Source organism: Dendropsophus ebraccatus, chromosome 5 (genome assembly GCF_027789765.1).
Source record: "Dendropsophus ebraccatus isolate aDenEbr1 chromosome 5, aDenEbr1.pat, whole genome shotgun sequence".
Lineage (NCBI taxonomy): Eukaryota > Metazoa > Chordata > Amphibia > Anura > Hylidae > Dendropsophus > Dendropsophus ebraccatus.
Window position 1 is genome coordinate 32,667,207 of NC_091458.1, and position 16,500 is coordinate 32,683,706.

At 43.1% G+C, this 16,500-nt stretch overlaps 1 protein-coding gene across 2 annotated transcripts in view; it reads right to left on the reverse strand.

Annotated features, from left to right (window-relative positions):
- Positions 1–3,882: 3,882 nt before the first annotated feature.
- CRYL1 (crystallin lambda 1) overlaps positions 3,883–16,500 on the reverse strand; it is a 77,661-nt gene continuing 65,043 nt past the window's right edge. For both annotated transcript variants that reach the window (XM_069969817.1, XM_069969818.1), the window contains 3 exons: positions 9,771–9,876; positions 6,226–6,332; positions 3,883–4,558 (listed from right to left, as the gene is read on the reverse strand). In XM_069969817.1, the coding sequence (XP_069825918.1) occupies positions 4,445–4,558; positions 6,226–6,332; positions 9,771–9,876 (327 nt within the window). In that variant the 3' untranslated portion in view covers positions 3,883–4,444. The remainder of the gene's footprint in view (positions 4,559–6,225; positions 6,333–9,770; positions 9,877–16,500) is intronic.

Sequence of the window (16,500 nt, forward strand, 5' to 3'; positions counted from 1 at the left end):
ACTATGGAGGACATTACAGCAGGGGTATATATAATATGGAGGACATTACAGCAGGGGTATATATACTATGGGGGACATTACAGCAGGTGGTATATACTATGGGGGGCATTACAGCAAGGGTATATATACTATGGAGGACATTACAGCAGGTGTATATACTATGGAGGACATTACAGCAGGTGTATATACTATGGAGGACATTACAGCAGGTGTATATACTATGGAGGACATTACAGCAGGTGGTATATACTATGGGGGACATTACAGCAGGGGTATATATACTATGTATGGGGACACATATCAGAGCAGGGGGTATATACTATGTATGGGGACATTACAGCAGGGGGCATATACTGTACTATGTATGGGGTCACATATCAGAGCAGGGGGCATATACTATGGGGACACATTCGAGAAGGTGGTATATACTATGGGGGCACATTAGAGCAGGGGGTATATACTATGTATGGGGACACATATCAGAGCAGGGGGCATATACTATGTAAGGGGACATTACAGCAGGGGGCATATACAATGGGGGTACATATCAGAACAGGGGTATATACTATGTATGGGGACACATATCAGAGCATGGGCCATATACTATGGAGGCACATTAGAGCAGGGGGTATATACTATAGGGGCACATTACAGCAGGGGGTACAGCAGGGCTGGAAATTATTACTATATGATGGCACAGCAGGGGGCAATATTACTATAGGTGGGCACAACATGAGGAATTTATTACTATACGGAGGCACAACAGGAGATATTATAACTATATGTAGGCACAGGGGACATTATTACTATATGGGGGCACAGCAGAGGATGCTACATACAGGGGACAACCCACACACTCATTAAGAAAAAAGGGAAGGAAATTGAAGGAAATGTGCGGAGCCTGAGATGTTTGTCTTGCAGGTTGTAAAGAGAAGAATTGTAGCTGCAAGAAATCATCCTGGAGGTCCAGGCCAGATGGAGAGGAAAAGGAAAGTGACACCTGAGATTAAAGAAGACGTCACCTGTGAGTCACTGAATTACATGTTTTTTCTTTGTTTTTTTGTAGAAAACTATTTGGTAGGGGGCCCTGAAGTGAAAAGGGAAATATTGCTCTTTGCCATAATACACACGCTGCTTTTTAATAGCAGAGTTTTACTGTATCAGCTGCAATTGTGGCAAAACTGCATGAGATAATAATTCTGTAGTCTGTGTGCAGCATATGGTATATACTGTATACAGTCTGTGTGCAGCATGTGGTATGTACTGTATATAGTGTGTGCAGCATATGGTATATACTGTATATAGTCTGTGTGCAGCATGTGGTATATACTGTATATAGTCTGTGTGCAGCATATGGTATATACTGTATATAGTCTGTGTGCAGCATATGGTATATACTGTATATAGCCTGTGTGCAGCATATGGTATATACTGTATATAGTCTGTGTGCAGCATATAGTATATACTGTATATAGTCTGTGCGCAGCATGTGATATATACTGTATATAATCTGTGTGCAGCATGTGGTATATACTGTATATAGCCTGCGTGCAGCATATGGTATATACTGTATATAGTCTGTGCGCAGCATATGGTATATACTGTATATAGTCTGTGTGCAGCATGTGGTATATACTGTATATAATCTGTGTGCAGCATGTGGTATATACTGTATATAGTCTGTGTGCAGCATGTGGTATATACTGTATATAGTCTGTGTGCAGCATATGGTATATACTGTATATAGCCTGTGTGCAGCATATGGTATATACTGTATATAGTCTGTGTGCAGCATATGGTATATACTGTATATATCTTGTGTGCAGCATATGGTATATACTGTATATAGCCTGTGTGCAGCATATGGTATATACTGTATATAGTTTGTGTGCAGCATATGGTATATACTGTATATAGCCTGTGTGCAGCATATGGTATATACTGTATATAGCCTGTGTGCAGCATATGGTATATACTGTATATAGTCTGTGTGCAGCATATGGTATATACTGTATATAGCCTGTGTGCAGCATATGGTATATACTGTATATAGTCTGTGTGCAGCATATGGTATATACTGTATATAGTCTGTGCCCAGCATATGGTATATACTGTATATAGTCTGTGTGCAGCATATGGTATGTACTGTATATAGTCTGTGTGCAGCATATGGTATATACTGTATATAGTCTGTGTGCAGCATATGGTATATACTGTATATAGTCTGTGTGCAGCATATGATATATAGCTTGAGAGCAGTGTATGAGATATAGCCTGTGTGCAGCATATGGTATTTACTGTATATAGTCTGTGTGCAGCATATGACATATAGCCTGTGTGCAGCATATGGTATATACTGTATATAGTCTGTGTGCAGCATATGGTATATACTGTATATATTCTGTGTGCAGCATATGACATATAGCCTGTGTGCAGCATATGGTATATATTGTATATAGTCTGTGTGCAGCATATGGTATATACTGTATATAGTCTGTGTGCAGCATATGATATACAGTATTGCCTGAGAGCAGTGGATGATATATAGCCTGTGTGCAGCATATGATATATAGCCTGAGAGTAGTGTATGGTATATAGCCTGTGTGCAGCATATGGTGTATATCCAATGTATGTCATATGCTGCACACAGGCTATATATGCCATATAATGGGCTGCACACAGCTGTGTATTTTAATCCTTAGGGTACGTTCACATGTACCATATCCGCTATATATTCTACACAGCCTTTAAGTACTTTCTGGTTCCTCCTTACTGCTTCAGCTAGTGTACATGGTTGGGAACTGCAGATGGGACTTAGACTTGCAAGTCCAGGTTCCTTCAGCGATTCACATCTGCATCTGCTGCTGTGGGGGCTGACACAGGGGGCAAGAGAGCACAGAAAGTACTGAAGGGCTGTGTTCTCGCATTGCATTATTAACATAAACACAAAGTGGGAACACCCCCCCGAGTGGGAATACACCCCTCCCCATCCTGTCTCTAGGGCCTGGCATCTTCCTCTGGACTGCAGCCTGTAGTGACCATCACATGCAAAACAGAGGAGGATGCTGAGCCATACAGCCAGGAGTGAGGAGGGGTAGGTGCTAAGTCTGCTACAGTAAGTAGCCACCTGTATAGATCGCTGTATGGGATATATTTGGGGGAAAAAAATGGGGGGGCCCCCAACAAAATTTTTGCCCAGGGCCTCCACCAACCTTAATCCGGCCCTGCCTGTATGCAGTGCTTGGTGCCTACCAAGTGCTTTGAAACCTCCCTGGCAGGAAATTGTGTAGTCCTTACATTTTTTCAATGAAATCTCAGCGGTTCTCTGACATCTCCCTCCATCCGAAAACAGCCAATTACCATCTGTCTCAAGGAGATTGGCAGGATCTGGTCACTGAAGGCAAGCCTCACTGATCGCTGATCTCATCACCTCTATCCAGCTCCTCCAGCTAGAGAGTTTGTCATACATACATATACACCTTTATTAGGGTACTTAGGGAAGAATAAGGTGTGTATTCACCATTCGGTCTTGTGATAAATGATGTCTCAACCAGGAAAGCTGCCGGGGAATGAATGCAGCAGGTGCTGCAGATCTACTGACTGCAGAGAAATAGTCTGATGTGTACTGAAATGTTGTGCAACAACTCTAGGTGGGGAACTAACAGGAGTGCTGTGTGAGGGACATAGGCAGGATGGGAGAACTGTCATAACCACAAAACAAAGGGATTGGGCACTCAGGTGAGCAATGCTATATGCTTCCATAGCATTTACATTTTTTTTTCACCTGACATAGGAGCAAGCCTAAAACCTAACATATCAGCACATACAATAGAAAACGTGTGTGATTGTGAGCGGCACAGAAACAATAAATGACACAGGGGCTAAATCACATCCATCTTTAATGGGAAAGTAAACAAAATACAGTAAATATTCTGGGAGGTCACCAGTAAATTCGCTTGACAGCCAACAGACCTATGGAAGCCATTGTAAAATTTTGTACTGGAACCATTTCTGGTCACATGAAATGTATGGGCAGGAAATATAACACCAAATGCAATCAACCCAAAGCTATAAAAACAAGACATAAAAACCCTTGCAAAGTCCTGCTACTTGTAGCTAGTAATGAGTAAGAGAAGATCACTGTCTCCAGTAATGAAAATGCAAATTTGTCCACAAAAATTTCAGTAATTGGTCCCAAGGCATAAGCGAATATTAAATCTAGATGTCCAATATAGGAACCTGATCAAGAACGTCGTCCGTAAAGTCAGGCAAAACAATCAAAACAATCTTCCCATCCTCGTTTTATTCATTGTATACTTTTTGCTGCAATCTAATACACCGCATCGCCCATGTTGGCAGCAAATGTATGTATTGGAGCCAAGAGCAGGGGATTAGTAAGCCGCGCACTGAATGGCATTTGGAATCATCGAGACACAAACATGAACTAATTCTTTTTGGTTTCTTTCTTCAGCTTGGCTAGGTGACTCAGACATGCATCCCTCCATTCTCTCCGGGTCTTAAGCTGATCAGCTACATCAGTCTGCTCCTCCCACAATGCCTGCCAAAAGAAAAAGGGAATATGGATTGAATCATCCCTTGTTAAGTTGCTTCCAGCTAACCCAAGCTATTGTCTCCATTCTACAATGTGGAAGCGATGCATGAGTAGCTACACGTCCAAGAGAATGATGCAAGAAACCGCTCCAGATTTCATGTAAATGCATATTAGCCAATCCACAGAAGCAGATGGGTAAGGAAATGCCTACTAACTTATGTGCAAATGCTAATACACATACAAACTTATTGAACTTGGTCCAAGAGGTGTTAAGAAGACCAAAAGTCAACATCAGATTTAGTCGGTTTTACCATGATGGTCTAAAGGGATTCATTGGCAGCCAATTGATATTTCAGTTCCTTAAAGAGGTCTCCTGCATTTATATACTACTGCTTGCAGAAGAAATTCTTCAAAGGGATTATCCAGCATTAGAAAAACATGCCCACCTTCTTCCAGAGACAGCACCACTCTTGTCTCCAGTTTGGGTGCAGGTATTGCAACCCAGTTCCACTAAAGTGAATAGAGCTTAATTGCAAACTACACCTGACCTGGAGACAAGAGGGGTGCTGTCTCTGGAAGAAAGTGACCGTGTTTTTCGAACGCTGGATAACCCCATTAAGTCACAATGTGTTAGCCATTGTATTATTCTGACAATAAACAATAGTTTATGGCCTGTATCTAATGGTTTTTCACTAAGCTCATCAAGAGACTCCTGACTCTCTATCGGCTGGTGAAGAGAGGGGCAGGCGTGACGGATTTTCACTGCCTGACCCTGTGTTTTCGGAGAGATAAGTCAGTGCCAGAGCTCCCCTATAGAGATCACATGACCATTTGGCTGTGTTATGGCTATGGAGAGGACAGGAGGGATAGCTATCATTAACCCATAAGTTATTAAAAATGTACAGGCCTCTAGCTTCTTCGCACTCCTCTACAAGCTGCATCGGACTCCATATGCATAGCGTTAGGGCCCTATTCCACCGGACGATTATAGTTCAGATTATCGTTAAATCGTTCGAATCTAAACGATAATCGTTCGGTTGAAATGCAGTAAACGATTAACGACCGAACGAGAAATCGTTGATCGCTTTATAAGACCTGGACCTATTTTTATCGTTGCTCGTTCGCAAAACATTCGCATTGAATAAGACATCGTTCGGTCGTTCGCAATAGATACGAACGCAATAGCGAAGAAAAAACTATCGCAAATACGATCATAAGTAACGATTATCGTTCCATGGAAATGAGTGAACGTTTTCAGGTTTTTCACAATAGCGGTCGTTTGAGATCGTTAATTGCTAACGATTATGCGAACAATAATCGTCCGGTGGAATAGGGACCTTATTCTCCCCTGGAAGCAATGGACTGTTTCCTACTGATCAGCACTTCCTGCTTTTGTTTTGCCGCTCAGCCATTCACTGGCTAAGGTGGATGACATCTAAGGCCAATGACTGGCTGAGTGAGTGTCTCCTGCATGTCAAGACAACGGACCAAACAGTCAGGACAACAGCAGCAGGAGACTGGACAACTGAGCTCCATCTCCTTTAAATATATGTTATAAAATTAATCATTACAGATATCTGGACCTAGGCTCTAAACGGTATATACTATCAACCTGCAAAAGCAACAGGACTATACATATGTAATTGCTGTTAAATAAAAGACTTTATATGTACCTGGTCGATTTTCTCTGCAACTTCACCTGAAAAAGTTGGAATGGGTCCAAAAGTTTCCAAAACACGTTTTATACCTTCTCCGTAGCGTTCACAATAGCTTTTAAAGCCTGGACCAAATAAAAAAACATAGATATAACACAACTGTAATCTATTATTAACAACAAATGTAAGCATATAATAAAATATGTTACAAATATTAGATGTACAGCTGCATGAAATGCTGAGACGCCATGCTCAGAATACAGGCTGCTGCAGTAAATGGTTCTTCTACTGCTGATGGTTCTATAAGGCTGTGACCGAGCACTACTGCTGCTATCCCTGCTAAGCCATAGTTTGCATTTGACCTGGATTTCATAAAGAAAATCTGTGTCAAATCCAGTGACAATCTATTAGCAATGTGGTTTTCACTATCCTCTAAACATGCTTTAAACATTTTCTGCATGAATTTCAATCTGTGACAGATTAGTGGCATGTCACCTATTTTGCACAGATTACACACACAAAAAAAAATCTCCTATTTAAGGTACACTATCCCTACTGGGAGCACTACCTACATGGGGAGTAACTACTGGGCAGACAGCTACATGGAGTATACCACCGACTGAGGGGGCTTATTAACAGGGGGACAACTACATGTGGGATACTGCCTACTTGGGCCTGCCTGGGCAGAGAGGCCCAACTACTATATGGATCCACAGAGGAGCCTAACTACTACATGGTGACACAGAGGTGGACCTAACTACTATATAGTGGGCACAGGGGAGCCAAATACTATATGTGATGGAGCCTAGACAGAAGAATCATGGTGCAGGTCAAATGAAAAAGAAAAAAAAGGGAACAACTCAATTCACAGATAACGTCCCCTGTGAGACACTGTTTATATGTGCACGGTCATCATATGTATGATGTACAGAGCCTGTATGTACCAATATATGGTCACTATAAATGGTCACTGTGTATGGGAACATTAGTCTAAGTATTTTATAAGATTACATTCAGTTATAGTATGGTGGTAATAGAAGTGTAATAGTATTATTTGTCCCTGGTGGATTGGTAATATACTGAATTTATCAGCAACTAACCCACTGTAATCGATAGCATCAGCATAGTGGATAAAATTTTCCCAAATCTCATCCATATGTTGTAATGTATGTAACCAGATTCTGCAGTGATACTCCCTTCCACTCTTTGGTTACTTATGGAAGGTAGTATGACTGCAGATTCACAAGATTTGTTTGTAGCCCATTATCTTGGAGACAAAGATCTCCATAGAAGTGACTTCAAGACTGTCTTCAAAAAATCTTTTTTTTTTTTTTTACATGTGTGTGATAAATAAAATAGATGCAAATCTATGCAAGTTGCACATAGGCCTTATATAATCTTACAGTATAATTACCAGTATGTGTTTCTCACTGTCCCAATCATCAGTCCTTCTTAGTTACATGAATGAAAGGCTCTGGAACTTGTACATGGATCAGAGACGACATCAGCGCTGGAATCAGTTCACACTACTATCATGTTCTACTATTAGATGCTATTCTGCCACTACTCTTACTAAAATAAAGGACAGATTCTTCTTCGCCTGAGCTCCAGCATTATAGTCTATTCAGCACTCAGATTTCCGTCTCACCAGAGTCTGGTGCGCTCATTGTCAACTTTATTTCGTCTTTAGGCTTCAGTCCAAGTTACCTATTAGCCAAAAGGTCCCGCAGGATGTACAGGACTTTCTCATTAGGTCACCTTGTGAACTATGGGTATGATGGGAGACAGCAGCCTGGAGCAGGACAGTAATGTAATGGTACCAAACTACATGACCAGCGACTGTATATGACAGTGTGATCTCACACCTGATATTTCATCTGATGACCAATCCATCCATCTTGTGGCTACACTTACACATTTATTAAGTGTGGACAGACATATGCAACTCTATGACTAAGAGGTGCATACACCTACCGAAACAAAATAGGGTAAAAACACAGTCAGCTGCAGGATTGTGGCATTCAGGAATATCCCAGTCCCGTTTTGGGCATACATTAGTCTATTAAAGTCTATGGGTATGTTGCCATACTGCCATACGCATCAACCAATGAGCATCACAAATGTGGTGAGTGTCAAGACTGACATAGAGAAACCATCGAAAAGAGTGGCACCTTGTAATCCAAATTGTCTGAGGTGCTCCAGTATGTTTTCACATCAAGGCATCACCGCTATTGTATAGAGAATAATGTAATAAAATATCAGTACTAGGGGTGCAGTATTCCAGCCACTATTTTACTGTTACTTGGTGATGTCTTTAAATAAGGGCACAGAGGGGCTTAATACTATATGGGGGCAAAGATAGGCCTAAATACTACATGGGGGCAAAGATGGCCCTAACTACTATATGGGCACACAGAGGAGCCTTAACACAAATTTCTAATGCCTGAATTCTTTAGGAGACTGAAGATTTTTCGCCAAGCCAGAATATTTTTCAGAAGAAACAGTTATTTATCTATAAACAGATTTTTCTAGGTTCTTTTCAATACAGACGGGCCTTTGTCACAGGACAGAATTGTGTCTATGGCACGGGTGGATATGCGCGCCCCATGAGCGGGTATGAGCAATGGAATTTGCCAGAACTTATCCGCGCAGATTCCGTAGAGTGAACCCACCCTATGTCTGGAAAAGTTTGTCACCACCCAGTATCATGGGGACAGAACAATGTAAAGTTATCTGCAGTGCCAACTGATTTTGCAGCACTTTACATAGTTTGTCCATTTTGGTCCCTATTAGGGCTCACATTCTAAATTCACCTACCTGTATGTTTTGGGTGTGAGAGGAAACTGGAAGACCCAGAGACAACCCATGCAAACACAGAACATACAAACTCTTTGCAGATGTTGCCCTTGTTGGGATTTCAACCCAGGACCCCAGCGCTGCAAGGCTACAGTGCTAACCACTGAGCCACCGTGCTGTCTGAAAACTACAGCAGGCCCCACTTTCTCCTAGGGCCCTATAGCAGCCACAAGGTCTGCCTCTATGATTTGTACCCCCTTGGCAGCAAATACCCTCATGGCTAATAGATAGTAGACAAGTTCTTTGGCAAAAAAATAAAATAGAACTGAGAAGTTTTCATTTTGCTTACATATATGCTGTGAAGGTAATCTTCTGTTCATATATATAATGCATTAGGGTTGATGAGTTTTCAGTTACATGGGGTACGTGTAAGACACTACACAGGGGATGATGCACGCATCCATTACATACATTACACGGATTAATGAACGATACTCATAGGTTTTATGGAAAGCAGACACCTATTTTCTCAGAAAGCGTTAAGATGATATACCTACACTCATACATTGTAAATTAGCTTTATAATACTCTACATTATTATTGTGGGTGGAGGGGAGCAAGTAAATGTTCATTTCTGGACATTATGACCTGTAATACAGTAGTAAAAAGGCCCAGGTGTAAAGAAAGCTGTAAATGACAGTGCATTGTTATAGAGTGGATTATATATTCCTTTATATGCTTAGTTCTAGTTAAAATCCCGATCCTACCCTCTGCATTGAGATGTGCAGTTTCTAGGGGGCCGAGAAAAGCATATCTCATTCCAAGGCCTTCAGACATGACCGTGTCCACGTCCCTCGGCGATATGACTCCATCCTGTTTTAAAAGAAAGAGTAGCGATATATGAGCACCTATTTATGTTGCAGCATATCTATATAGCACCAACATATTCTGCAGCGTTGTACACAGATTGCATTTACTCACACCCGTCCCATTGTTTGTTCACAATCTAATCTCTAATATCAGGACGCACACATGCTAGGGCACGGAAGCTAAACAGTATGGCTTTGGTGTTGCATAACTATGGTTTTTGTGTACAAGCTGGTGATGGAACGCAGTGATATCCCGCGCATTGTCTTGTGTGTTAAATAAAAGGCGGCATTGTTTAGCAATAAATGTACATGTATGTAAAAAAAAAAAAAGATTTACAAAAAGTTATAATTACATAAATAACAGTAGATCTAAAATCTTTATGCAAAGATAACCACTGCTTAGCAATCGATAGCTGTATCCCTATCTATACACACACTTTCCTTAGTCAGCCATAACATTTGCCAAAACAGTTCTAACCCATCGGGGCATGGACACGATCTAGAGGAGGAAGTGAGCGATCACTTCCTCCTCAATCTCCGCACACTGCCTGTGATATTACACGCACAAACAGTGAGCGGGAGAAGCGGGAAGGGGGCCATGGGGAGCTAGGAGAGGGGCTGCCCAGGTGATGTTTAAATAGTCCATGTGGCCCATTGAAGTCAGCGGTGGTCTGCTGCCGCCACTTCTGTTACACGGAGCCTTGTGCAGCAGACCATCACTCTCGTTATCGTGATTTTTCATCCTGTTGAAACATTGTGCATGTCAGCTGATTGTGGTCTTTTCACAGGCGCTATTACACCAACCAACAACTCAGTACGGGTCTGAACACTCAGACATGGACCGATCAAAACTTTTGACATGTCTCTATAACATGTCAATTTTTTTGTAACTATAGTGACACTTTAAATCAACACCTTCAACACAAACCAGAAATATTCCAGTGTATACCATGAACATTTGACAAGACCCACCATCTTGAAGGTGCTTATTCTACATGCTACTGATGTGTAACTATGACTATACACTCATCACAATAACATTAATGGGGTTTCCCAGCTAGAAAAAAAGCTGACAGATGAATTGAGTAATGTTGAATATACTTAATGGCACTTGTTAAGGGGTGTGATATATTAGACAGCCAGTGAACAGTCAGTTTAAGTTGGTCTAGGAACCAGGAAAAGTGGCCAAGTGTAAGGAGCTGAGCAACAGTGGCAAGAGCAAAATGTCTTTGCTTCCTGCAGTACATTACTGTATTGCTATTGCTATTTTGTAATGTTGTGATAAGAAGGGAGGATGTTACTCACTCACCTTAAAGAACCTGTCTACAGGGGACAACAACAAAGAGGGAAAACCCCAGGAATTCCAACCTTATTTTTAGCATGTTGTTTACCTTACGTAAAACCTCAAGAGCCCAGTTTCTATCCTAAGGTTCTCCATAGCCTCAATGTAGTCTTGAACCAATAATACCACTTAGTTTATGTTTTGTCCTAAAATTGGCTAAATCGCTTGACAACAAAAACTTTTGAGACTTAGGCTCTGTTCACAAGGAGTTAAACTGGCGGAAAAATTGACATGTCCATTCTTCAGCGCGGAGAGAAGGAGGTGCACAAGCCTCCCATAGACTACCAGTATGTCACGGAGGCTGGCGAGATTCAATTCCGTCGATTATACTCCTTGTGAACTGAGCCTTATGCCAAAGACACCAATCAGCCCAGAGTAAAGTACACATTGACTATATATATTTTAAATACATGTATTGTTAGAACATATGACATGTTCCCTGCAACAGGATTAGCATGTAATGGTGGGAGGTTTTAGATTCCACATGTTGACTGGTTGGTAAGTCATTGAGAGAATGTCAGGGAGAAACATTGCATTTGACTCAAACTATAAGACAGATAAGTTTTTACAATTTTATTTTATTATTTAGAACAGTGCTTCTCAACTCCAGTGCTCAACTCTGCTAGATCAGCGCTTGTTTATATTACACTGGCCGTCAATTACACTGCCACGGCCAGTGATTGGCTGAGCAGCCTGTCAGTTCATGAGAGACATGCTCTGAAGCTACAGCGGCATCTCTGGGAAGCGAGAAGAGGGCAGAAGAACACCGGGACCGCGGAGAGGTAATGTATATAGTTTTATTTTTTTACACAATCGTCAGCCCTCATCTGTGCTTCACTATTACATGTAGTGATGAACAGTCAATGGTCGTCAATTTTTGGTGAGGACCAAAAGACGTGATCGGCCGATGATCTTTGTCATAGGCTGATCGTTGTCTCTATTCCATGGAGAAATAATCAGCTGAATCGGCCGACTATTGTTCCATGTAATTGGGCCCTTACAGAGAACACTGGACCCTACCTTTGATCCCACTTTACCTTTGTACAGTTATCCTCTAGTTTCATACAGAGAAGTCTAAACATCCCTATACACCTTATATGTTAATTGGCAGTACCCACCCTTCCCAGCAGGTTCAGCCATTGTTGCCATAAGGTGTATGGGGCTCTCCCGACAGACCACTGATGGATGATGTTGGTGGTGATAGGGGGTCAGCCGTGATGGAACATCACCACCGACCCCTTTGTTCTGAGAGAGATAGGCTGCAGTCAGAGTTCACTGGCTGCAGCTCTGGCTACGGCTTAAATCGCAGAATAACGCTCAGGCTACGGCTTACCTCTCCCCATAGAGAACACAGGATACCTAATCTACCATCTAATTAAAAGGGTTTTTCCCCATTAAGAACATCTATTTTTCCTGTGACTTTATGGTAAATGCTGTAAGCGGAAATACCCATTTATTGGTTGTCAGTAGCCTTACAGGCACAGACCTCTTTCCTGGTATGATGTAGGAGCTGTGTTATGATCAAATAACGCTGATCCTTCCTTGTTCGGCCACTATAGGCCATAATTGTGAGTCAGAAGCTGCTCACAATTGAAAACTGTAAGAAACATATACACCTGTCCCTCTAATTCATCCCCCCATCTCACTCTTTTCTTACTACTCCTGTTGTTCTACCATGTGCACTTGTATTTCATTGGGGGTGGGGTGGGGGTGGGGAGAGAATCTACATCGCAGCTCCTACCACATTCCAACTAAAAGCACTGCGGGCTGTTATGAATAGCAGGGCGGTGCTGCCACTTGTGAAACGGGCAAAGTGACAACCCTCTTGTGGACATAAACAATGACACAGTTTCTTCCTCTAAACCAGACATGTCAAACTCTGGCCCACGGGCCAAATCTGGCCCGCGGTGCCAATATTTTTGGCCCGCCTAGGAAATCAGTTGATTGCCTAGAGCTGGCCCGCCAATAGGACACTGCAACAGATTATAATATGGGCGGTCTTCTGGACCGCCCATATTATAATCTGATGCGATGTGCGCCGGGAACCTGTCACCCCTGGATGGTTCCCGAACTCGCGCTACCCCTGGATCCGGCCTTTATACTTACGCCATCCTGCCGGTCCCGCTCCTGAGGTCGATCCCACCGCGGAGAAACTGCTTTCCGCGCAGATGAGCGGCCGGTCGTATCTCCTCAGCAGGATCGGCATCAGGAGCGGGACCGGCAGGATGGCGTAAGTATAGGGGCCGGATCCAGGGGTAGCGCGAGTTCGGGAGCTGTCCAGGGGTGACCGGTTCAGGCTGCAGGCAGATCCGGCCTCTCCTCCTCCTCTCCTCCTGGCACGTGAGCCAAAGCTCCATGCAGGAGATAAAGTGCGAGCAGCTGCACCGGACGCCGGGCACCGGAGACATGGCAGCAAGAGGACCAACAGTGCCCCTGTCCCTAGAGGTATTAGCGGCATTCAGGGCACAGGCTGGCTATAACATGGGGACTATTGTTTTAGGGCTGGCTACTACACGGGGCACTATTATGGGAGGCTGGCTACTACATGGGGCACTATTGTGGGGGCTGGCTAACTTCATGAGGCACTATTGTGGGGGCTGGCTAACTTCATGGGGCACTATTGTGGGGGCTGGCTAACTTCATGGGGCACTATTGTGGGGGCTGGCTAACTTTATGGGGCACTATTGTGGGAGGCTGGATACTATGAGACACTATTGTGGGGGCTGGCTACTATAATGGGCACTATTGTGGGGGTTGGCTACTATATATGTCACAAAAGAGGGGTAGACATGGCACTCACCATTAGATGTCTTCACCATATCTTTATTAAATTCATGCAAAAACAGGTGAAACGAGAGGACGCCTAGCGTGTAGCAGCGACAGCTGTTTCCTGCCTATCCGGCACTTCTTCACGGCTGCAAGTGCTTGGTGATGCACTCTGACAGTGCCAGGAACGCTGCCCGCCACTCTGAAAGTTACACACATGCTGCTTGTGCGTTTCAATGAATATCAAGGTTGGCCCGCGAGTTTGTCCAAGTTTTTAATTTCAGCCCACTGTCTATTTGAGTTTGACACCCCTGCTCTAAACCAAGACAGAGGAAAGACTGCAGATGTTACAAGGGGGAGCAGTACTTTGGTGAGGTTCATCCATGTGGGACAGGACATGAACGAAAGTTACCGGTGAGGCCTAAGAAGCTTTAGCACCACCCCTGTAGCAGGACAATCCCCACTTATGATTTATGCACTTTAAATAGTTTAAAGGCACTCTGTCACCTCCAAAACACGCACTAAACATAAGTTATCAGTAGATTATACAGCAGTAGAGTATTCAACGCTGATTCTATATCTACAATTTTTATCTTTCTATGTTCTTGCATTGCTTTGCTATAAGCCACAAATAAAGGAGTGTAAGTAGTCCTCTCCATTATATTCCTGAGCTGAGTAGTCCTCTCTAAGCACCAACATGGCCAGTGTGTAGGCTTACAGCGGGAAATACAAAGGAGAAGAGAGATACAAATGACAGAATTGGAATCAACATCCTTTATCCTACTTACATTTCAGTTTAGTTTAGGGTTTTGAGGAGGGTGGGTTGGAGGTGACAGAGTCCCTTTAAGAAACTTGAAATATATCCAACCTCTCAGAATGTAGATTACCATTAATCTCCACAAGGATGCATGGACAATTCTTTGGGCGGACGGTGGAATGTGACGGAATTCGCTGGAAGTCTCCATGGAAATTCTGAAGTAACCATATCCATCATAGGAAGCAGAGGGCGGTTTTAAGCAGTACATACTCTGATTGGTGACTATAAAAGCTGTATTACAAGTTCTGATGTACAGATGATCACTTACTAACCCTATTACATGGCTCAATGATTGTACAGCAAGGGCTGTATACATGATGGGGCAGCCCTTGCTGCATATATAGAAAATAATAAATCTACTTTACCCTTCCATGCTCCTCGGCTTCCTTCCGGCTTCACCAACATTCCCAGGAGCCACCGCTGGCACATCTGACACGTCTCTGAAGTGAAAGCCCGCTCAGCCAATCGTTGACCAAGACGGGACAGAGCCGTGGCCAGTAATTGGCTGAGCAGAGACAGCTCCAGAAGCTGCAGTGACGGCTGCGGTAAGCATGGAGAAGCAAAAATGACACCAGGAAGCTTGGAAAGGTAAGTATATAACTTTATTATTCTCTATACACCTTCATTAGCCGCCGACCATGCACCTCCTATTATATAGAGTGATGCGTGGTCGGCAAGCAATGATTTTTAAACGTGCTGAAATATAACAATCAGCTGATGATCGGCTCTTTGGATGATCACTGTCTTTATTAGGTGGGGCAATATTTGCCCAAATCGGCCTGATTGGGCAGATAATCGCCCCATGTAATAGGCACTAAGTTGTTTGGTACTACGGGGTCATTATTGGAGCGGTCACAAGGGGCAGCTTTGGGCCCTTTTGTCTTTAATGTATTTAGTGATAACTTTACAGGGGGCTTACACAGTAAAATGTAAATGTTTGCAGATGACACAAAAGAGGACAGCAAACTATTATAAAGGATCTAGATAATATTAATGTTTTGGCTTTGGAAGTGGCAGATGAGGCTTAACACTGATAAATGTGAGATAAAAGAAAATCCCTGCCAAAATACTTCACTAAATGGGTAAACACCGGGCAAAAATGACATTGAAAAGGACTTAAGAATTTTCGTTGGCAGTAAACTTAACGGTAGCAACCAAGTGTCAGGCGGCTGCTGCCAAGGCAAATAAGATGGTGGGGTGCATTAGATAGGACATGGATGCACATGACAAGGAAGTGGTTCTATCACTGTACAGATCACTAGTTAGATCACACATGGTAACACATGGGATACTGTGCGTAGTCTTAGCCAGCAGGGTACAAGAAAGACATAGAGGAGCTGGAAAGACAGGCAACCAGAATAATATTCAATGGGAGAGCAACAAGACCCAGAAAGATTATAAAAATATTAAAGGAGAGAGGCAGGGAAGAAAATAACAATCAAGGATTGCTTACCCCTCCCCATGCCTGCAATGAATAGCATGACCGCCTTCAGGATCCCCCGCCGGAAGGTATTTTCCCCCCGGTTTGTAATGACATCAGGACTTGGGGAAAAATGCCCGAATGATGAGCTGCACGCTCGGCCAATGAGTGACTGCAGTGGCGTCCCACCCCAGTCATTAGCCGGGTTGTCATATTCTGGAGCCAGGCGGGGGTCCCGGAACGGCGATCCAGTGCTGGAGAGGCATGTGAAGAGGTGAGGTAG